The 22,535-nt window shown below is 53.6% G+C and overlaps 1 protein-coding gene across 16 annotated transcripts in view; it reads right to left on the bottom strand.

Moving 5' to 3' along the window:
* Nucleotides 1–7,236: 7,236 nt before the first annotated feature.
* SCRIB (scribble planar cell polarity protein) overlaps nucleotides 7,237–22,535 on the bottom strand; it is a 101,477-nt gene continuing 86,178 nt past the window's right edge. For 12 of the 16 annotated variants that reach the window (XM_069956933.1, XM_069956937.1, XM_069956941.1 and 9 more), the window contains 11 exons: nucleotides 22,071–22,118; nucleotides 21,846–21,990; nucleotides 20,609–20,780; nucleotides 20,207–20,284; nucleotides 18,806–18,991; nucleotides 16,773–16,874; nucleotides 16,191–16,330; nucleotides 16,075–16,112; nucleotides 12,112–12,186; nucleotides 11,450–11,501; nucleotides 7,237–10,407 (listed from right to left, as the gene is read on the bottom strand). In XM_069956933.1, the coding sequence (XP_069813034.1) occupies nucleotides 10,223–10,407; nucleotides 11,450–11,501; nucleotides 12,112–12,186; nucleotides 16,075–16,112; nucleotides 16,191–16,330; nucleotides 16,773–16,874; nucleotides 18,806–18,991; nucleotides 20,207–20,284; nucleotides 20,609–20,780; nucleotides 21,846–21,990; nucleotides 22,071–22,118 (1,221 nt within the window). In that variant the 3' untranslated portion in view covers nucleotides 7,237–10,222. Of the gene's footprint in view, nucleotides 10,408–10,624; nucleotides 10,672–11,449; nucleotides 11,502–12,111; nucleotides 12,187–16,074; nucleotides 16,113–16,190; nucleotides 16,331–16,772; nucleotides 16,875–18,805; nucleotides 18,992–20,206; nucleotides 20,285–20,608; nucleotides 20,781–21,845; nucleotides 21,991–22,070; nucleotides 22,119–22,535 lie in introns of all 16 variants that reach the window. The other 4 variants (XM_069956934.1, XM_069956942.1, XM_069956938.1 and 1 more) reach the window with 3 other exon arrangements.

Here is a 22,535-nt window from a genome sequence, read left to right as displayed (position 1 = left end):
TTGACAAAGAGCCTTCGAAAGAGTGCCTTTCCATCAGCAGCGTTAGGGGTGTACTCAAAGATTTTTGCCGTGCCCAAAAAAGAAGGAACATGGCGCCTGGTCATAGACCTGTCTTTTCTCAACAGGTACATTCGGGCGAAGCACTTCAGGATGGAGACAATCAAATCAGTGACTTCTTTCCTTCAAGAGAACGATTGGGCAGCAACATTGGACTTAAAAGACGCCTATTTGCATATCCCGATACTGAGGGCCCATCGCAAGTATCTCAGAATTGCCATCTGGCAGTGGAACAAAATCCTTCACTTTCAGTTCACATGCCTTCCCTTCGGCATCTCATCAGCTCCGAGGGTTTTCAGCAAGGTGGTAGTGACTCTGGCTGCACACCTGAGGCTTCAAGGAGTATTTCTCGTTCCCTACCTAGACGACTGGCTTATCAAAGGCCAGTCAGAAGATCTTCTTCGCCAGCATATCAATCTAACCATTTCAGTCTTGCAACATCATGGATTTATCCTCAACCTCCAGAAGTCCAATCTTCAACCTTCCAAAGTTTGCAGGTTTCTGGGATTTCGGCTGGACTCAGTGAACATGAAAATCTTCCTGTCTACAGAGAGAGAAAACAACCTGTTCGCTGGCGTCAATCATCTACTCGCCTCGGATCATCCCTCGATACGTTTGGGGATGAAAATCTTAGGCCTTATGACTTCATCGCTGGAAGCAGTATCCTGGTCGAGGGCGCACATGAGACTCCTTCAGCAAGACCTGCTCTCTCAGTGGGATCGTCTCCAGTCTTCTCTGAACAACCCCTTTCTCCTTTCTCCAGCAACTCGGAAAGATCTGGAATGGTGGTTGCGGGCAGATAAGATCTCATGCGGGAAGAATCTGTCCAGGGTTCCCCAGCTGATACTGACCACAGATGCTTCCAAGTCGGGCTGGGGAGCCCATGTTGCGGAGGTTTGGATTCAGGGGCAATGGTCCATAGAGGAGTCCAGGTGTTCGTCCAACCTGAGAGAGCTGAGAGCGATCCACAGAGCCCTAACCCGCCTGTCTCATGTTGTGTCCAATCACAGTGTTTTGGTGCAGTCGGACAATCTTGCTGCTGTTTACTATGTAAACAAGCAAGGAGGGACAAGATCTCCTCTACTCATGAAAGAGTGTCAAGCCCTGATGCATTGGGCAGAGAATCACCTGTTGGACATCCGTGCGGTCCATATCAAGGGATCATCCAATGTCACAGCAGATTGGTTCAGCAGACATCAAGTTCAGCAAGCAGAATGGAGTCTCCATCAAGAAGCATTCACCTGGATAGTGGAGAACTTTGGGTGTCCAGGGATGGACGTCATGGCAACGGCGAACAACAAGAAATTACCAACCTTTGCCTCTCTCAACAGGATGGATTCTCCAGATGTTCTGGACGGTCTCTCCTTCAGCTGGACCAGCCGTTTTTTGTACATCTTCCCTCCCCTTCCCCTGGTATCGACTATCAGGAAGATCAAGCCCACGCAATAGTGATCCTTCCCTTCTGGCCCAGGAGGGCTTGGTTTCAGCGCGCGTGGGAGCTCTCGAGAGGGAGATACAAAGAAATTCCAATGCGCAGGGACCTTCTCAGCCAGAACGGGCTTCTACATCCGGCTCTGGAAACCTTACGACTCACGGCCTGGGAGATGATAGGCAGACCCTGAGAGACAAGGGGCTAGCAGATGATGTGGTCGAGATTCTACTGTCCTCCCAGAAACCTTCCACCATCAAGGTTTATGACAGGATTGCAGGCATCTTCTCGTCCTGGTGTTCTCAAAAAAATATCACAACTCCCTTAGTGCCGGACGTCCTGAAGTTTTTGCAAGACGGCTTTCAAAGGAACCTGAAGTATAACACCTTAAAAGTACACTTCTCAGCGATTAATTATTTGTTCGGAGGTCAATTTTCTAATCAGCCCTTGATAAAGAGATTCTTCAAGGCAGTAAAGAACTTACGTCCTATAGTAAAGAAACCTATTGCTGCCTGGGATCTTTCCCTAGTTCTAGACGCACTTAGAACCCATAGAAGAATCCAACATCAAATTTCTTTCTTGGAAAACCTTGTTTCTGGTCGCCATCTCCACTGCAGAAAGGATTGGAGAAATACAAGCCTTCTCTTGCAAACCTCCATATTTAAGAGTCAGTCAAGACTGCCTTATTCTCAGAACGGTTCAAGGATTTATCCCCAAGGTGCCGACTCCTGCGAATATCTCACAAGAGGTATTTTTGCCATCTTTATATGAAGATCCTCAAAACCCGGAGGAAGAAAGATTGCACCGACTCGATGTCAAAAGAATGGTTTTGTTCTATCTTCAAAAAACTCAACAATTCAGGCTTTCTGACTCCCTATTTGTTCAGTTCCAGGGTCCGAATAGGGGTAAAAATGTCCGAAAAGCATCTCTGGCTAGATGGATTAAAGATGTCATCTCATTCTGCTATTCCACCCAGGATCTCCAACCTCCGGAGGGCATCAAGGCCCACTCAACCAGGTCCACAGCCACCTCCTGGGCTCATCTAGCACAGATATCATTGGACGACATCTGTAGAGCAGCCTCATGGTCGACGCCGAACACCTTCATTAGGCATTACAAGTTGGATGTGATCACCAGCAAGGAGGCGTCCTTTGGCAAAAGAGTGCTGGAAATAGCTGCTTCTGCTTGACCCTACCCATTCTCTAAATTGCTTTTTAATCCCAATTGTTTTTCTGTGCTGCCGTAGGACGAATAGAAAGTTAAAATTTACTCACCGAAATTTCTTCTTTCTATGAGTCCGTAGGCAGCACAGCATCCCGCCCTATTAAAAGTTTTTGTTATTGCTGCATTATTAACTTGTGTAGTGTGGTTACTGCAGCCCTCTTATAGCATGGTAATCAGGGGAAGTAAGGTCACCTGATCATGCTTTAATTGTTTGTTTCTTCTGCCTAGTAGGATGAAACTCATGTTACCCAATTGTTTTTCTGTGCTGCCTACGGACTCATAGAAAGAAGAAATTTCGGTGAGTAAATTTAAACTATATGTTACAGGAGGAAGAAGGGAAAGGGAGGACATGATGGAAACCTTTATATATGTTACGGGAGGGAAGAAGGGAAAGGGAGGACATGATGGAAACCTTTATATATGTTACAGGAGGAAGAAGGGAAAGGGGGACATGATGGAAATCTTTATATATGTTACAGGAGGAAGAAGGGAAAGGGAGGACATGATGGAAACCTTAATATATGTTACAGAGGGAAGAAGGGAAAGGAGGACATGATGGAAACCTTAATATATGTTACAGAGGGAAGAAGGGAAAGGAGGACATGATGGAAACCTTTATATATGTTACAGGAGGGAAGAAGGGAAAGGGAGGACATGATGGAAACCTTTATATATGTTACAGGAGGGAAGAAGGGAAAGGGAGGACATGATGGAAACCTTCATATATGTTACAGGAGGGAAGAAGGGAAAGGAGGACATGATGGAAACCTTTATATATGTTATGTGAGGAAGAAGGGAAAGGGGGGACATGATGGAAACCGTTATATATGTTATGGGAGGAAGAAGGGAAAGGGAGGACATGATGGAAACCGGTATATATGTTATGGGAGGAAGAAGGGAAAGAGAGGACATGATGGAAACCTTTATATATGTTACAGGAGGGACATGATGGAAACCTTTATATATGTTACGGGAGGAAGAAGGGAAAGGGGGGACATGATGGAAACCTTTACATATGTTACAGGAGGAAGAAGGGAAAGGGAGGACATGATAGAAACCTTTATGTATGTTACAGGAGGAAGAAGGGAAAGGGAGGACATGATGGAAACCTTTATATATGTTATGGGAGGACGGCTATATCTGCTAACATACTTCCATGTTTCTCACTATACTCGCATATGTGTGTGGCAGTATTATATACAGAGAGTACAGTGTGTGGCAGTATTATATACAGAGGGGGCAGTGTGTGCAGTATTATATACAGAGGGTACAGTGTGTGGCAGTATTATATACAGAGGGGGCAGTATTATATACAGAGGGTACAGTGTGTGGCAGTATTATATACAGAGGGGGCAGTATTATATACAGAGGGTGCAGTGTGTGGCAGTATTATATACAGAGGGGGCAGTGTGTGGCAGTATTATATACAGAGGGGCATTGTGTGGCAGTATTATATACAGAGGGGGCAGTGTGTGGCAGTGTTATATACAGAGGGGGCAGTATTATATACAGAGGGGGCAGTGTGTGGCAGTGTTATATACAGAGGGGGCAGTATTATATACAGAGGGGCAGTGTTATATACAGAGGGGGCAGTGTGTGGCAGTATTATATACAGAGGGTGCAGTATTATATACAGAGGGTACAGTGTGTGCCAGTATTATATACAGAGGGGGCAGTGTGTGGCAGTATTATATACAGAGGGGGCAGTGTGTGGCAGTATTATATACAGAGGGGGCAGTGTGTGGCAGCATTATACACAGAGGGGGCAGTATATACAGAGGGGCAGTGTGTGGCAGTATATACAGAGGGGCATTGTGTGGCAGTATTTTATACAGAGGGGCAGTGTGTGGCAGTGTTATATACAGAGGGGGCAGTGTGAGGCAGTGTTATATACAGAGGGAGCAGTGTGTGGCAGTATTATATACAGAGGGGCATTGTGTGGCAGTATTATATACAGAGGGGCATTGTGTGGCAGTATTATATACAGAGGGCGCAGTGTGTGGCAGTATTATATACAGAGGGGGCAGTGTGTGGCAGTATTATATACAGAGGGCGCAGTGTGTGGTAGTATATACAGAGGGGCATTGTGTGGCAGTATTTTAAACAGAGGGGCAGTGTGTGGCAGTATTATATACAGAGGGGCAGTGTTATATACAGAGGGGGCAGTGTGAGGCAGTGTTATATACAGAGGGAGCAGTGTGTGGCAGTATTATATACAGAGGGGCATTGTGTGGCAGTATTATATACAGAGGGGCATTGTGTGGCAGTATTATATACAGAGGGCGCAGTGTGTGGCAGTATTATATACAGAGGGGCAGTGTTATATACAGAGGGCGCTGTGTGTGGCAGTATTATATACAGAGGGGCAGCATTATATACAGAGGGGGCAGTGTGTGGCAGCATTATATACAGAGGGGGCAGTGTGTGGCAGTATTATATACAGAGGGGGCAGTGTGTGGCAGTATTATATACAGAGGGGGCAGTGTGTGGTAGTATATAGAGGGGCAGTGTGTGGCAGCATTATATACAGAGGGCGCAGTGTGTGGCAGCATTATATACAGAGGGCGCAGTGTGTGGCAGTATTATATACAGAGGGGGCAGTATTATATACAGAGGGGGCAGTGTGTGGCAGTGTTATATACAGAGGGGGCAGTATTATATACAGAGGGGGCAGTATTATATACAGAGGGGGCAGTATTATATACAGAGGGGCAGTGTGTGGCAGTATTATATACAGAGGGGGCAGTATTATATACAGAGGGGGCAGTGTGTGGCAGTGTTATATACAGAGGGGGCAGTTTTATATACAGAGGGGGCAGTATTATATACAGAGGGGGCAGTATTATATACAGAGGGGCAGTGTGTGGCAGTATTATATACAGAGGGGGCAGTATTATATACAGAGGGGGCAGTGTGTGGCAGCATTATATACAGAGGGGGCAGTGTGTGGCAGCATTATATACAGAGGGCGCAGTGTGTGGCAGCATTATATACAGAGGGCGCAGTGTGTGGCAGCATTATATACAGAGGGGGCAGTGTGTGGCAGCATTATATACAGAGGGGCAGTGTGTGGCAGCATTATATACAGAGGGGGCAGTGTGTGGCAGCATTATATACAGAGGGGGCAGTGTGTGGCAGCATTATATACAGAGGGGGCAGTGTGTGGCAGCATTATATACAGAGGGGGCAGTGTGTGGCAGCATTATATACAGAGGGGGCAGTGTGTGGCAGCATTATATACAGAGGGCGCAGTGTGTGGCAGCATTATATACAGAGGGCGCAGTGTGTGGCAGTATTATATACAGAGGGCGCAGTGTGTGGCAGTATTATATACAGAGGGCGCAGTGTGTGGCAGTGTTATATACAGAGGGTGCAGTATTATATACAAAGGGGGCAGTGTGTGGCAGTATTATATACAGAGGGGGCAGTATTTTATACAGAGGGCGCAGTGTGTGGCAGTATTATATACAGAGGGCGCAGTGTGTGGCAGTGTTATATACAGAGGGTGCAGTATTATATACAAAGGGGGCAGTGTGTGGCAGTATTTTATACAGAGGGGCAGTGTGTGGCAGTATTATATACAGAGGGGGCAGTGTGTGGCAGTATTATATACAGAGGGGGCAGTGTGTGGCATACTGTATCTGTTCCCCATGTGAGGGGGTGATAACCATGCCCACACTTCTAACTGCCACACAGTACACAGTGAATAAAATACTGCCACACTCTGCACCCCCTGTAATACCAAATGATATCTTTGTCTCCTGTCAATACTCACCTGTCCCAGCTCCCACATTACTGCACAGATCTGGCCCGGTCTGAACAGTATAACAATGTGCGCAGTGCTCATCACTTGCCAACATCACACGGGGGCTGCTTCCTTTCCACTTGTAGCAAAAGCATCCCCCCCCCCCCCCCCCCCCCCACTCATTGCTTACCTTCCTTTAGCTCTAGAAGTGACTGCAGGATAAGACATGATGTAGCAGCAGAATGGTGAGTGCAGCTCTGGAGGATGAGACATGATGTAATAGAACAGTGAGTGCAGCTTTGGAAGATGAGACATGGTGTAACAGCAGAATAGTGAGTGTAGCTCTGGAGGTTGAGACATGGTGTAACAGCAGAATAGTGAGTGTAGCTCTGGAGGATGAGACATGATGTAATAGAACAGTGAGTGCAGCTTTGGAAGATGAGACATGGTGTAACAGCAGAATAGTGAGTGCAGCTCTGGAGGTTGAGACATGATGTAACAGCAGAATAGTCACTGCAGCTCTGGAGGATGAGACATGATGTAACAGCAGAATATTGAGTGCAGCTCTGAAGGAAGAGACAGGATGTAACAGCAGAATAGTGAGTGCAGCTCTGGAGGATGAGACAGGATGTAACAGCAGAATAGTGAGTGCAGCTCTGGAGGATGAGACATGGTGTAACAGCAGAATAGTGAGTGCAGCTCTGGAGGATGAGACATGATGTAACAGCAGAATAGTGAGTGCAGCTCTGGAGGTGACAGGAGTGACTTCAGACCACTGGTGTAATGTAAAGTAAACTTTATTGTTTGTGAGCCACAAAATAAAGTTCTTTGGTTGTACAAATCTCACTAGTTACAGCCTTCAGAGTCTCCTCTGACGTTTAGTGCCCAAGAGGCGGAGAAAGCTCCAGAATCCCTCGCCCCGATCCCAGAGGCTCAGTAATAAGAAATCGTAGAAAATCCCTCGAGGAGAAGCAATGTCAGTCACAGGCCTGGTCCACGGCCGCAATAAGGCACCACACGGGGGCGGCCGCCTCTCCTCCCTGGCAGTGGGGGGTGGAGGGATATGCTCTCATCCTGGGCGCCAATATTTAAGACAACCCCCTATACCCCATACCTGCTGGTCACATGACACGGCTCTCCAGTCTCTATGTATCTATGACAGAGGACGTGCTGCCATTTGATTGGTTGTCCATACAATGAGCCTACAAATCCATTAACCCTTTGTGTCCCAATGGCAGTGAACTCTCAAAACTCAATGTGGGTGACCACATCTCACTGATCGTCAGGCGGACCTGATCACACTCATTATTATCATGGCGCCCTCCTATATTGTTTGGGGGGGGGGGGGAGGGGGCACCGGCAGACAATACAAGAACCTCTAAAACCACAGGGTAAAGAGGCAACTATCACTTCCCCATCCACCAAAAACAAAAAAAAACATCCCTTAAAATTGTGAATAAAAAGTGAGAGGTGGGTTGTGGGACGGGGCAGGCGGACACACAGCGGGATCCCCATCATACACACTGGTGGGAGCGGCGGCCGATTCAGGGGACCAGCACTTTTATTTCTATTCATTGATTTGCTCTAATAAATTATCACCATGAAATTTACTGCCCTCTGTAATACCTGGTCATGCGTCTCCATGGTAACAGACTACAAACAGTGTAGTCCTGTGTAACCACCCTAAGATAGGAGGAAGTTACCCAGAAGTGCAGGGTCAGACTACAGTGTTATCTGTAGTCTGTAACCTTAGAAACACATAGCTCTACTTACAAGCTGTAGACACAAAACCTGAATGTTAATCAGGACTAATAGTGACTATTCTTTAGGAAACAAAACAAAGAAATGCCAAAGTGACCGCACCCTAAAACCTAGGGACTCCCGCAGGAGACAAATTAACAAAACACACTCTGGGTTCTTATTAGAGATGAGGGAACCTGGAGCAGCTGGAGTCCATCCGAAGCCGATCGTTCGGCATTTGATTAGCGGTGGCTGCTGAACTTGGATAAAGCCCTAAGGCTATGTGGAAATCATGTATTGGGCATGCTCTGCAGAGTCTGGGATGGGCAGTATATATTGGACATGCTCTGCAGAGTCTTGGGGGGGCAGTATGTATTGGGCATGCTCTGCAGAGTCTTGGGGGGGCAGTATATATTGGGCATGCTCTGCAGAGTTGGGGGGGGGGGGTCAGTATGTATTGGGCATGCCCTGCAGAGTCTTGGGGGGGCAGTATATATTGGGCATGCTCTTCAGAGTCTGGGGGGGGCAGTATGTATTGGGCATGCTCTGCAGAGTCTTGGGGTGGCAGGATATATTGGGAATGCTCTGCAGAGTCTGAGGGGGTCAGTATGTATTAGACATGCTCTGCAGAGTCTGGGGGGGCAGTATGTATAGGGCATGCTCTGCAGAGTCTGGGATGGGCAGTATATATTGGGCATGCTCTGCAGAGTCTTGGGGGGCAGTATATATTGGGCATGCTCTGCAGAGTCTGGGGGGCAGTATGTATTGGGCATGCTCTGCAGAGTCTTGGGGGGGCAGTATATATTGGGAATGCTCTGCAGAGTCTGGGGGGGCAGTATGTATTGGGCATGCTCTGCAGAGTCTTGGGGGGCAGTATGTATTGGGCATGCTCTGCAGAGTCTTGGGGGGGCAGTATATATTGGGCATGGTCTGCAGAGTCTGGGGGGGGCAGTATGTATTGGGCATGCTCTGCAGAGTCTGGGGGGGCAGTATATATTGGGCATGCTCTTCAGAGTCTGGGGGGGGGCAGTATGTATTGGGAATGCTCTGCAGAGTCTTGGGGGGGGCAGTATATATTGGGCAAGCTCTGCAGTCTGGGGGGGGGGCAGTATGTATTGGGCATGCTCTGCAGAGTCTGGGGGGGCAGTATGTATTGGGCATGCTCTGCAGAGTCTTGGGGGGGCAGTATATATTGGGCATGCTCAGCAGAGTCTGGGGCATACACTATCCTTGGTTTATGTTCTGGGGGAGGACAATGAATAGAATGGGGGGTGATCTCGCCCGCTCCCGGCCTCCGCACTCTCACACACTATAAATAATGTCAGGCAGCCATAAATATACACACACACTCACTCACACACACTCCTCTCTACTATCCCACACACAAATAAAAAACTCGCCGCCATCTTCGAACAGGGAAGTTCTTCAAAAAGACTTAAAAAAAACAAAGAAAAAACAAAATGAGATTGGAAGACTGGAAAGTGAGAGGCTGTAAAATCAGGTAATGTAGTGTCAGCAAAAAAACGGCTAAAAACAATAAAACAGGGCGCCGAGCGGCCTCTGCTCCGTCCTATCCAGACTGGAGCTGGCCCCTCCCCCGGCCGCCATCTAATCGCTGTAAGGGGCAGGTTATATACAACATGTTGGACGACCCCCCCCATATTTTTCTGGGTTGACTGATTGAGAACCCAATGAGAACAGTCAGTAAGAAGGCGGAGAGCGCCCCCCGGAGCTGCTGGTTTCAGATATTAGACGGCCGGTCACTACCAGATACCCCGGCCGTCCGTGGCGCGACATTGTGAAAGTGCCACCAAAGAAGAAGCGAGAAAACACTGCACCCAAGTCCCTTCACCAGGAAGCGGGGAGGGGCGGCAGGAACCCCAAAACCTTCAGCGGGGGTCCCACAGAATGAAGCACTCCGCGCCTTGGCTCAGCACAGATTGGCGCAGGGGTGGAGTCTTGTGGCCCTGCCCCCGCAGTCTGTGTATAGAGTGTTCACAGTGCTGGCTGAGTGGGAGAAGCACGGCTTAGGTGGGCACGGCGGTCTCCAGGCTCCGCCGGGTGTGCCGCAGCTTCCGCTTGTTGCTGTAGTTGGCCATTTCCTCCAGTGCTGATGTGTTGGGGGCCGGGATGGGGTCAGGAGCTTCGTGTTCTGCCGCTAATTCTTCCAAGGTCTCTTCCTGCTCCTCCGCTTCCTCTACGCTACATGGCGCTGCCAACGAGAAACAGAAAGGAGGGGGTGAGTGCAGGGGCAGATCCAACCTCCAGGGGGCAGTATTACCCCAAAGGGTGAAAACCCTCCTTATATTTATTACATACAGGGACACTCCCCCCCCCCCCCCCCTTCGTATCTGCCCCAAGGTCACATGCAGCCGGTGGCGCAGATGTTAGTTCACACCATGCAGAAGATTGCACACCGGAAACCCTACCCAGAATACTGTGCTGCCAGGAGGAGGAACAGAGGAACAGCCTCAGTCTGTCAGGTAGAACAAGAAATAGATGTAGAGAGAGAAGAATGAGACCCCTGACCAATATGGAGAAGGGAGGTATGAGGCCCAGGAGGTGTCCCCTATATATACTCCTGCCAGGAGGGAGGTATGAGGCCCAGGGTGTCCCCTATATATACTCCTGCCAGGAGGGAGGTATGAGGCCCAGGAGGCGTCCCCTATATATACTCCTGGCAGGAGGGAGGTATGAGGCCTAGGAGGTGTCCTCTATATATACTCCTGGCAGGAGGGAGGTATGAGGTCCAGGAGGCGTCCCCTATATATACTCCTGGCAGGAGGGAGGTATGAGGCCCAGGAGGTGTCCCCTATATATACTCCTGGCAGGAGGGAGGTATGAGGCCCAGGGTGTCCCCTATATATACTCCTGCCAGGAGGGAGGTATGAGGCCATATATAATCCTGCCAGGAGGGAGGTATGAGGTCCAGGGTGTCCCCTATATATACTCCTGGCAGGAGGGAGGTATGAGGCCATATATGATCCGGCCAGGAGGGAGGTATGAGGCCATATATAATCCTGCCAGGAGGGAGGTATGAGGCCCAGGAGGTGTCCTCTATATATACTCCTGCCAGGAGGGAGGTATGAGGCCATATATAATCCTGGCAGGAGGGAGGTATGAGGCCCAGGGTGTCCCCTATATATACTCCTGCCAGGAGGGAGGTATGAGGCCATATATGATCCGGCCAGGAGGGAGGTATGAGGCCATATATAATCCGGCCAGGAGGGAGGTATGAGGCCCGGGTCCCTTACCTGATGTTCGGCCATCTTCTGGATACTTTAAGCCGGATGTTGCATCTGGGGACTGGAAAGAGAAAAGCGGGTGAGTGTGGGGCGAGCGCAGATGGGCGAGGACATGCAGCCCTACTATAATTACTCCTCAGGCAGTGGCACAAGAGGTCACATGGGTACCAGCAATGATATCAGATACAGGAGCTGCACCCAGTAATTTCACACCCAGAGCTGCGCTCACACTTCTGCTGATAGGTATAGGAGGGAGAGTTTTGAGCAACCACACAGCACCAGAGAGCATGTCCCGTACAGACCCTGAACCAGCAAGAGGAGAGGTCCTGAGAGCTAAGAGGAAGCCAGCAGCATTGTGAGTGCAGCTCTGGAGATGACTGCAAGACATGATGTAACAGCAGAATAGTAAGTGCAGCTCTGGAGGATAGGATCAACATGTTACAATGACTATTAGGATTGTTAATGACATCATCTCCAGTTCATGTGATGTCATCAAGAGGTAATTATAAAGATAATACTATAGAGAACTCCCCCAACACTAAACCAGACACCACAACTCCCCCCATTATCCATCACCACAGACCCCCCGGGAGAGACGCAGGGCCGCTGCAGAGCTGCATTCACACACAGACTGGTTCTGATCCAATCATGTGGAGCATGCGACACGGTACCTGGATGTCATACACGGGTTTGGAAGACGGGATAGCAGCAAACTCTCTGTAGTCAAACTTCTTGTCTGAGAGAGACTGGAAGGCAGAGCAAGCAGTAAGAGAAGGCGACAAGAACGGGGAAGAAGAGTCAGAGGAAACATAACAGCACAGAGATGAGCAAGGAGGGGGAGGAGGAGAGGCAGAGATGAGCAAGGAGGAGGAGGAGGAGAGGCAGACATGAGCGAGGAGGAGGAGGAGGAGAGGCAGAGATGAGCAAGGAGGAGGAGAGGCAGAGATGAGCAAGGAGGAGGAGAGGCAGACATGAGCGAGGAGGAGGAGGAGGAGAGGCAGACATGAGCAAGGATGAGGAGGAGAGGCAGACATGAGCAAGGAGGAGAAGAAGAGGCAGACATGAGCGAGGAGGAGGAGGAGGAGGAGGAGAAGAGGCAGATATGAGCGAGGAGGAGGAGAAGAGGCAGACATGAGCGAGGAGGAGGAGGAGGAGAAGAGGCAGACATGAGCGAGGAGGAGAGGCAGAGATGAGCAAGGAGGAGGAGGAGGAGAGGCAGAGATGAGCAAGGAGGAGGAGGAGAGGCAGAGATGAGCAAGGAGGAGGAGGAGGAGAGGCAGACATGAGCGAGGAGGAGGAGAAGAGGCAGACATGAGCGAGGAGGAGGAGGAGGAGGAGAGGCAGATATGAGGGAGGAGGAGAGGCAGACATGAGCGAGGAGGAGGAGGAGAGGCAGATATGAGCAAGGAGGAGGAGGAGAGGCAGACATGAGCGAAGAGGAGGAGGAGGAGAGGCAGAGATGAGCAAGGAGGAGGAGGAGGAGAGGCAGAGATGAGCAAGGAGGAGGAGGAGGAGAGGCAGAGATGAGCAAGGAGGAGGAGGAGGAGAGGCAGCCATGAGCAAGGAGGAGGAGGAGGAGGAGGAGAGGCAGAGATGAGCAAGGAGGAGGAGGAGGAGAGGCAGAGATGAGCAAGGAGGAGGAGGAGGAGGAGAGGCAGAGATGAGCAAGGAGGAGGAGGAGGAGAGGCAGAGATGAGCAAGGAGGAGGAGGAGGAGAGGCAGAGATGAGCAAGGAGGAGGAGGAGAGGCAGAGATGAGCAAGAAGGAGGAGGAGAGGCAGAGATGAGCAAGGAGGAGGAGGAGAGGCAGAGATGAGCAAGGAGGAGGAGGAGAGGCAGAGATGAGCAAGGAGGAGGAGGAGAGGCAGAGATGAGCAAGGAGGAGGAGGAGAGGCAGAGATGAGCAAGGAGGAGGAGAGGCAGAGATGAGCAAGGGGGAGGAGGAGAGGCAGCCATGAGCAAGGAGGAGGAGGAGGAGAGGCAGAGATGAGCAAGGAGGAGGAGGAGGAGAGGCAGAGATGAGCAAAGAGGAGGAGGAGGAGAGGCAGAGATGAGCAAGGAGGAGGAGGAGAGGCAGAGATGAGCAAGAAGGAGGAGGAGAGGCAGAGATGAGCAAGGAGGAGGAGGAGAGGCAGAGATGAGCAAGGAGGAGGAGGAGAGGCAGAGATGAGCAAGGAGGAGGAGGAGAGGCAGAGATGAGCAAGGAGGAGGAGGAGAGGCAGAGATGAGCAAGGAGGAGGAGGAGAGGCAGAGATGAGCAAGGAGGAGGAGGAGAGGCAGAGATGAGCAAGGGGGAGGAGGAGAGGCAGCCATGAGCAAGGAGGAGGAGGAGGAGGAGAGGCAGCCATGAGCAAGGAGGAGGAGGAGGAGGAGGAGAGGCAGCCATGAGCAAGGAGGAGGAGGAGGAGGAGAGGCAGCCATGAGCAAGGAGGAGGAGGAGGAGGAGAGGCAGACATGAGCAAGGAGGAGGAGGAGAGGCAGACATGAGCAAGGAGGAGGAGGAGAAGAGGCAGACATGAGCAAGGAGGAGGAGGAGGAGGAGGAGGAGGAGAAGGAGAGGCAGACATGAGCAAGGAGGAGGAGGAGAGGCAGACATGAGCAAGGAGGAGGAGGAGAAGAGGCAGACATGAGCAAGGAGGAGGAGGAGGAGGAGGAGAAGGAGAGGCAGACATGAGCAAGGAGGAGGAGGAGAGGCAGACATGAGCAAGGAGGAGGAGGAGAAGAGGCAGACATGAGCGAGGAGGAGGAGGAGGAGGAGAAGAGGGAGACATGAGCGAGGAGGAGGAGGAGAAGAGGCAGACATGAGCGAGGAGGAGGAGGAGGAGAAGAGGCAGACATGAGCGAGGAGGAGGAGGAGAAGAGGCAGACATGAGCGAGGAGGAGGAGGAGAAGAGGCAGACATGAGCGAGGAGGAGGAGGAGAAGAGGCAGACATGAGCGAGGAGGAGGAGGAGAAGAGGCAGACATGAGCGAGGAGGAGGAGGAGAAGAGGCAGACATGAGCGAGGAGGAGGAGGAGGAGAAGAGGCAGACATGAGCGAGGAGGAGGAGGAGGAGAAGAGGCAGACATGAGCGAGGAGGAGGAGGAGGAGAAGAGGCAGACATGAGCGAGGAGGAGGAGGAGGAGGAGGAGAAGAGGCAGACATGAGCGAGGAGGAGGAGGAGGAGAAGAGGCAGACATGAGCGAGGAGGAGGAGGAGGAGAAGAGGCAGACATGAGCGAGGAGGAGGAGGAGGAGGAGGAGAAGAGGCAGACATGAGCGAGGAGGAGGAGGAGGAGGAGGAGAAGAGGCAGACATGAGCGAGGAGGAGGAGGAGGAGAAGAGGCAGACATGAGCGAGGAGGAGGAGGAGGAGAAGAGGCAGACATGAGCGAGGAGGAGGAGGAGGAGGAGGAGAAGAGGCAGACATGAGCGAGGAGGAGGAGGAGGAGAAGAGGCAGACATGAGCGAGGAGGAGGAGGAGGAGAAGAGGCAGACATAAGCGAGGAGGAGGAGAGGCAGACATGAGCGAGGAGGAGGAGAGGCAGACATGAGCGAGGAGGAGGAGAGGCAGACATGAGCGAGGAGGAGGAGAGGCAGACATGAGCGAGGAGGAGGAAAGGCAGAGATGCGGTGGAGGGGACAGATCAGAGGAGGAGAGGCAGACATGAGCGAGGCGTCAGAGGAGGGGACAGATCAGCGAGGCGGCGGCGGAGGGGACAGAGATTGGCGAGGTGGGGAAGGGGCATATGCGCGGCCAAATTCACATCCCTCCTTAGCCTCATCTGCAGCTCTCAGTTCTGGGAGTCGGGGGGGAAAGGAAGGGGTTGGTGCATCTACCACAAACTCCACAACATGGCAGTCACAGTGCGGTCCACAGCACAGGAGAGACCACCCATCATACACAGGAAGGTGATGGCGGTCACACATGCAGTTACTGGGTGGCACAGTAGGGGGCAGTGATGGCGGTCACATGTGCAGTTACTGGGTGGCACAGTAGGGGGCAGTGATGGTGGTCACATGTGCAGTTACTGGGTGGCACAGTAGGGGGCAGTGATGGTGGTCACATGTGCAGTTACTGGGTGGCACAGTAGGGGGCAGTGATGGCGGTCACATGTGCAGTTACTGGGTGGCACAGTAGGGGGCAGTGATGGTGGTCACATGTGCAGTTACTGGGTGGCACAGTAGGAGGCAGTGATGGCGGTCACATGTGCAGTTACTGGGTGGCACAGTAGGGGGCAGTGATGGCGGTCACATGTGCAGTTACTGGGTGGCACAGTAGGGGGCAGTGATGGTGGTCACATGTGCAGTTACTGGGTGGCACAGTAGGAGGCAGTGATGGCGGTCACATGTGCAGTTACTGGGTGGCACAGTAGGAGGCAGTGATGGCGGTCACACGTGCAGTTACTGGGGGGCAGTGATTGCGGTGACATGTGCAGTTACTGGGTGGCACAGTAGGGGGCAGTGATGGCGGTGACATGTGCAGTTACTGGGTGGCACAGTAGGAGGCAGTGATGGCGGTCACACGTGCAGTTACTGGGGGGCAGTAATGGCGGTCACATGTGCAGTTGCTGGGTGGCACAGTAGGGGGCAGTGATGGCGGTGACATGTGCAGTTACTGGGTGGTACAGTAGGGGGCGCTCATGCTCATTACTCACCAATCTTCCAGGAGAGGTCAGGAGTCGGGGGCTGTAATCTGAGGACAGACGTGTAGATGTCAGCTTTGCTCATGCGGTCCGCACCCCCCTTACCCCTTTATATGTCGGACCCTTACCTTCCAGCGGCGTTGGGGATGGGGTGGGGGCCGGGGAGGGGGACTCTGCCAGCTGTTCCAGGGGGCTTCGCTTCTTTCCTTCCTTGGAGCGAGCAATGACCACCTGAGCCTTCAGGGCGTCCTGCTCCAGAGACTTCATCCTGCAACACGGATACACGTGAGACCCCGCCCCTCCCGCAAAATGCATGCAAGACCCCGCCCCTCTGGGAGGGGCTCGGGCACATGTATGATGTCACACTGGTGTACACATGATGATGTCATCACTCCTGCACATGGCGGTGAGCGGCATGCAATGTGTCATGCACCATATAATCCTCTAGGAGACGTCACTGTCCCTTAAAGGGCCGGTCCATTCAGTAATGTCCACCCCCAAATCAGTATATGGCGGGGTGTAACCACCTTATAGACTGTCCCTTTAAGAGCCAAGTGTGACTACAGAACTACAACTCCCAGCATCTTGGGGGGAGGGGCGGGTGCAGAGGTTGTAGTACAGGCTGGAGATGAGAGATATGTGACTGCTTCACACCACACGAGACAGACGCGCCCCGCTGCATGCCAGCGTGCTGGCCGGTGACATCACACCTGCTGCCGTCCTCAGGGGGGCGCTGCTGCCGCTGCTGCCGGGACAGGTACAGCTTCTTAGCCAAAGACTGTTCATACTGTCTAATACTGTCCTCGAGAGTGCTGCCCACCGGCACAAGAGAAAGAGAGAGAGACAGACAGGTGAGGAGAGACTGCCGATCTCTAATACACAGCGAGAGAGAGAGACGGATGAGGAGAGAGAGAGATGAGGACAGAGAAAGAGGTCAGGACAGACTGCAAAAGTCTAATACACAGCGAGAGAGACACACACACAGACACAGGTGAAGAGAGACTGCAGAGGTTAAAGGCCGGTGTAATAAGGTAACGATCAGCTGAGGAGAGAGAGACGGAAGAGGAAAGAGAGAGACAGAGAGAGAGAGACGGATGAGGAGAGAGAGAGACAGAGAGAGAGAGAGACGGATGAGGAGAGAGAGACAGAGAGAGACGGATGAGGAGAGAGAGAGAGAGAGAGAGAGAGAGAGAGACGGATGAGGAGAGAGAGAGACAGAGAGAGACGGATGAGGAGAGAGAGAGAGAGACGGATGAGGGGAGAGAGAGACGGATGAGGAGAGAGAGAGAGACGGATGAGGAGAGAGAGAGAGACGGATGAGGAGAGAGAGAGAGACGGATGAGGAGAGAGAGAGAGACGGATGAGGAGAGAGAGAGAGAGACGGATGAGGAGAGAGAGAGAGAGACGGATGAGGAGAGAGACGGATGAGGAGAGAGAGAGAGAGACGGATGAGGAGAGAGAGAGACAGAGAGAGAGAGAGAGACGGATGAGGAGAGAGAGACAGAGAGAGGCGGATGAGGAGAGAGAGAGAGAGAGAGAGAGAGACGGATGAGGAGAGAGAGAGAGACGGATGAGGGGAGAGAGAGACGGATGAGGAGAGAGAGAGAGACGGATGAGGAGAGAGACGGATGAGGAGAGAGAGAGAGAGAGACGGATGAGGAGAGAGAGAGACGGATGAGGAGAGAGAGAGAGACGGATGAGGAGAGAGACGGATGAGGAGAGAGAGAGAGAGAGACGGATGAGGAGAGAGACGGATGAGGAGAGAGAGAGAGAGAGACGGATGAGGGGAGAGAGAGACGGATGAGGAGAGAGACGGATGAGGAGAGAGAGAGAGAGAGACGGATGAGGAGAGAGAGAGAGACGGGTGAGGAGAGAGAGAGAGACGGATGAGGGGAGAGAGAGACGGATGAGGAGAGAGAGAGAGACGGATGAGGAGAGAGAGAGAGAAAGAGAGACGGATGAGGAGAGAGAGAGAGAGACGGATGAGGAGAGAGAGAGAGAGAGACGGATGAGGAGAGAGAGAGAGAGACGGATGAGGAGAGAGAGAGAGACGGAGACGGATGAGGAGAGAGAGAGAGAGAGAGAGAGAGAGAGAGAGAGAGAGAGACGGATGAGGAGAGAGAGAGAGACGGGTAAGGAGAGAGAGAGAGACGGGTGAGGAGAGAGAGAGAGAGAGAGACGGGTGAGGAGAGAGAGAGAGAGAGAGAGAAAGACGGATGAGGAGAGAGAGAGAAAGACTGATGAGGAGAGAGAGAGAGAGAGAGACGGGTAAGGAGAGAGAGAGACGGGTGAGGAGAGAGAGAGAGAGAGAGAGACGGGTGAGGAGAGAGAGAGAGAGAGAGAGAAAGAGACGGATGAGGAGAGAGAGAGAAAGACTGATGAGGAGAGAGAGAGAGACGGATGAGGAGAGAAAGAGACTGGTAAGGAGAGAAAGAGACGGGTGAGGAGAGAAAGACGGGTGAGGAGAGAAAGACGGGTGAGGAGAGAAAGAGACGGGTGAGGAGAGAAAGAGACGGGTGAGGAGAGAAAGAGACGGGTGAGGAGAGAAAGAGTCGGGTAGACTGGTGAGGACAGAGACAGGTGACATCTAATATATAGCAGGGGGGGAAGGGGGGAGGAGAGAGAGCAGCCTGTGTGCACAGCGGGCAGGACCACCCTCCCCCGGCGCTCTCATCATTCAGTGATATACAGGAGGCTCCGATGATGGCCTGATGTTGGCTCCGCCCCCACACAGCGCTCTCACCTGGCAGCCCTCCACATGGCTCTCTTTTCGGCCTGTATGGCCCGGCGCTCAGCTGGCGACAGCTGCATCTCCTGCTCGGTCAGCTCCGGGCTCTGCACCCTCAGCCTCTCCTGCAGACGTCTCTCAGCTTTGGCGGTGCGCACTGGAGCGGCCCCATCCGGACCCCCGGGGTACACCGGACTCAGACTGCGGGGACAGGAGGGAGGAGACTGTGAGGGCTGGGCCGACAAGTAGGGAGGAGACTGTGAGGGCTGGGCCGACAAGAGGGAGGAGACTGAGGGCTGGGCCGACAAGAGGGAGGAGAATGTGGGCTGGGCCGACAAGAGGGAGGAGACTGTGTGGGCTGGGCCGACAAGAGGGAGGAGACTGCGTGGGCTGGGCCGACAAGAGGGAGGAGACTGCGTGGGCTGGGCCGACAAGAGGGAGGAGACTGCGTGGGCTGGGCCGACAAGAGGGAGGAGACTGCGAGAGCTGGGCCGACAAGAGGGAGGAGACTGCGAGAGCTGGGCCGACAAGAGGGAGGAGACTGCGAGGGCTGGGCCGACAAGAGGGAGGAGACTGCGAGGGCTGGGCCGACAAGAGGGAGGAGACTGCGAGGGCTGGGCCGACAAGAGGGAGGAGACTGCGAGGGCTGGGCCGACAAGAGGGAGGAGACTGCGAGGGCTGGGCCGACAAGAGGGAGGAGACTGCGAGGGCTGGGCCGACAAGAGGGAGGAGACTGCGAGGGCTGGGCCGACAAGAGGGAGGAGACTGCGAGGGCTGGGCCGACAAGAGGGAGGAGACTGCGAGGGCTGGGCCGACAAGAGGGAGGAGACTGCGAGGGCTGGGCCGACAAGAGGGAGGAGACTGCGAGGGCTGGGCCGACAAGAGGGAGGAGACTGCGAGGGCTGGGCCGACAAGAGGGAGGAGACTGCGAGGGCTGGGCCGACAAGAGGGAGGAGACTGCGAGGGCTGGGCCGACAAGAGGGAGGAGACTGCGAGGGCTGGGCCGACAAGAGGGAGGAGACTGCGAGGGCTGGGCCGACAAGAGGGAGGAGACTGCGAGGGCTGGGCCGACAAGAGGGAGGAGACTGCGAGGGCTGGGCCGACAAGAGGGAGGAGACTGCGAGGGCTGGGCCGACAAGAGGGAGGAGACTGCGAGGGCTGGGCCGACAAGAGGGAGGAGACTGTGAGGGCTGGGCCGACAAGAGGGAGGAGACTGTGAGGGCTGGGCCGACAAGAGGGAGGAGACTGTGAGGGCTGGGCCGACAAGAGGGAGGAGACTGTGAGGGCTGGGCCGACAAGAGGGAAGAGACTGAGGACGAGAGCAACCTGTATCCATCAGTGTCCAGAGGGCCGCAGGAGTCCGGGGTATAACCTATTATGGCTTCCCCCGCTACCCGGGCAGGAAAGGGGTCTCACCCTGACATGGAACTTGGCCGCTGCTCCAACCGGAACGCGTCCTCCAAGGAATTTCTCTGAGACTCTGATGGTGAAAACCTGCAGAACATTGAAAGCATGTCAGCAACACCCCCAGACCAGATACCACCCCCCCCAAACAAGACACCAACCCCAAACCAGACAGCCCCCCCCCCCCCAAGAAAGACACCAGCCCCCAAGACAGACACCAGCCTCCCCCCCCCCCAAAGCAGACACCAGGCCCCCCCCCAAAGCAGACACCAGGCCCCCCCCCAAAGCAGACACCAGGCCCCCCCCCAAAGCAGACACCAGGCCCCCCCCCAAAGCAGACACCAGGCCCTAACCTCCCCCCCCCCCCCCCAAAAAAAAACAACAAAAAAAAAAACAACAGGATGACTCTCTCACCCAGTCAGGGAGGACAGGCTCCCCCCATCCACACGCTCCACCTTGTACTCCACTCCTTCTATGAAGACGCTGGTGGGGGTGCTGGGTCCGGCCCCCCGAGGACTGACATCCCCCGGGGACCCCTCCCCCTCCTCCCGCAGGAGCTGCTCCCGCTTCATCTGGATCTTTCGGGCTGAGAATAAAGAATAAATCAGGAGAAGAGAAGATTATGTCACAGGCAAGGGGAGGCGGATGTGATGTCATGGGGGGGTGGGAGTGGATGTGACGTCACAGCAGGGGGAGGCGGGGTGGATGTGACGTCACAGCAGGGGGAGGCGGGGTGGATGTGACGTCACAGCAGGGGGAGGCGGGGTGGATGTGAAGACAAAGCAGGGGGAGGCGGGGTGGATGTGACGTCACAGCAGGGGGAGGCGGGGTGGATGTGACGTCACAGCAGGGGGAGGCGGGGTGGATGTGACGTCACAGCAGGGGGAGGCGGGGGTCGATGTGATAACACAGCAGGGGGAGGCGGGGTGGATGTGACGTCACAGCAGGGGGAGGCAGGGGTCAATGTGATGTCATGGGGTGGATGTGACGTCACAGCAGGGGGAGGCAGGGTGGATGTGACGTCACAGCAGGGGGAGGCGGGGTGGATGTGATGTCACAGCAGGGGGAGGCGGGGTGGATGTGACGTCAAAGCAGGGGGAGGCGGGGTGGATGTGACGTCACAGCAGGGGGAGGCGGGGTGGATGTGACGTCACAGCAGGGGGAGGCGGGGGTCGATGTGATAACACAGCAAGGGGAGGCGGGGTGGATGTGACGTCACAGCAGGGGGAGGCGGGGTGGATGTGATGTCACAGCAGGGGGAGGCGGGGTGGATGTGACGTCACAGCAGGGGGAGGCGGGGTGGATGTGATAACACAGCAGGGGGAGGCGGGGGTCGATGTGATAACACAGCAGGGGGAGGCGGGGTGGATGTGACGTCAAAGCAGGGGGAGGCGGGGTGGATGTGATGTCACCGCAGGGGGAGGCGGGGGTCGATGTGATAAAACAGCAGGGGGAGGTGGGGTGGATGTGACAACACAGCAGGGGGAGGCGGGGTGGATGTGACGTCACAGCAGGGGGAGGCGGGGGTCAATGTGATGTCATGGGGGGGATGTGACGTCACAACAGGGGGGAGGCGGGGGTGGATGTGAGGGGGGGGGTTAGCAGTATGGTAATAGCACAGCTCATATTGGGGGGTAAGTGGAGATCCCACCTTCCTCCTCCTTCATCTTGCGCAGGTCATCCTCCCCCACCAGGGAGACGCGTTTCGGGGGGCGGTCGCTCTGCTGCTGCTTCACATCCATCTCAAAGTATTTTTGCCTCTCCCTGAAGGAGCGCTGCTCCGGGATCTCCAAACCCTGGAAACAAAGATGGAGTCACAGGCCGTCCAGGAGACCCGCCCCCTCATACCATGTGGCCCCTGTGGGCAGACACTCACCTCCGGCGTCACACAAGGGCAGTCGAGGGTCCTGGGACTTGAAGGGTCCTGGAGGAAATAAGAAACAGGTTATAAGCTTTAATTTCCCCCACCCCATGAATATAGGGGATGTATATACACACACACACACACACTCTCCTGGCTCAGCCAATTACAAGCTGTGCTGCTGCCCCGCCTCCCACCTCATAACCCCGCCCCCATGATTATAGGGGACACCTCAGATAGCCCCTCCTAGATGTGACCGAAATAACACACATACACCCCTCCTAGATGTGACTGATATATATATATATATATTATATATATATATATATATATATACTCCTCCTCCTAGATGTGACTGTGACCGAGCATCAGTATGGGGAAGAAAGGTGATTTGAGGCCTTTGAACGTGGCATGGTTGTTGGTGCCAGAAGGGCTGGTCTGAGTATTTCAGAAACTGCTGATCTACTGGGATTTTCACGC

This window comes from Dendropsophus ebraccatus, chromosome 2 (genome assembly GCF_027789765.1).
Source record: "Dendropsophus ebraccatus isolate aDenEbr1 chromosome 2, aDenEbr1.pat, whole genome shotgun sequence".
NCBI lineage: Eukaryota > Metazoa > Chordata > Amphibia > Anura > Hylidae > Dendropsophus > Dendropsophus ebraccatus.
This window is presented reverse-complemented; position numbering and strand designations above follow the sequence as displayed.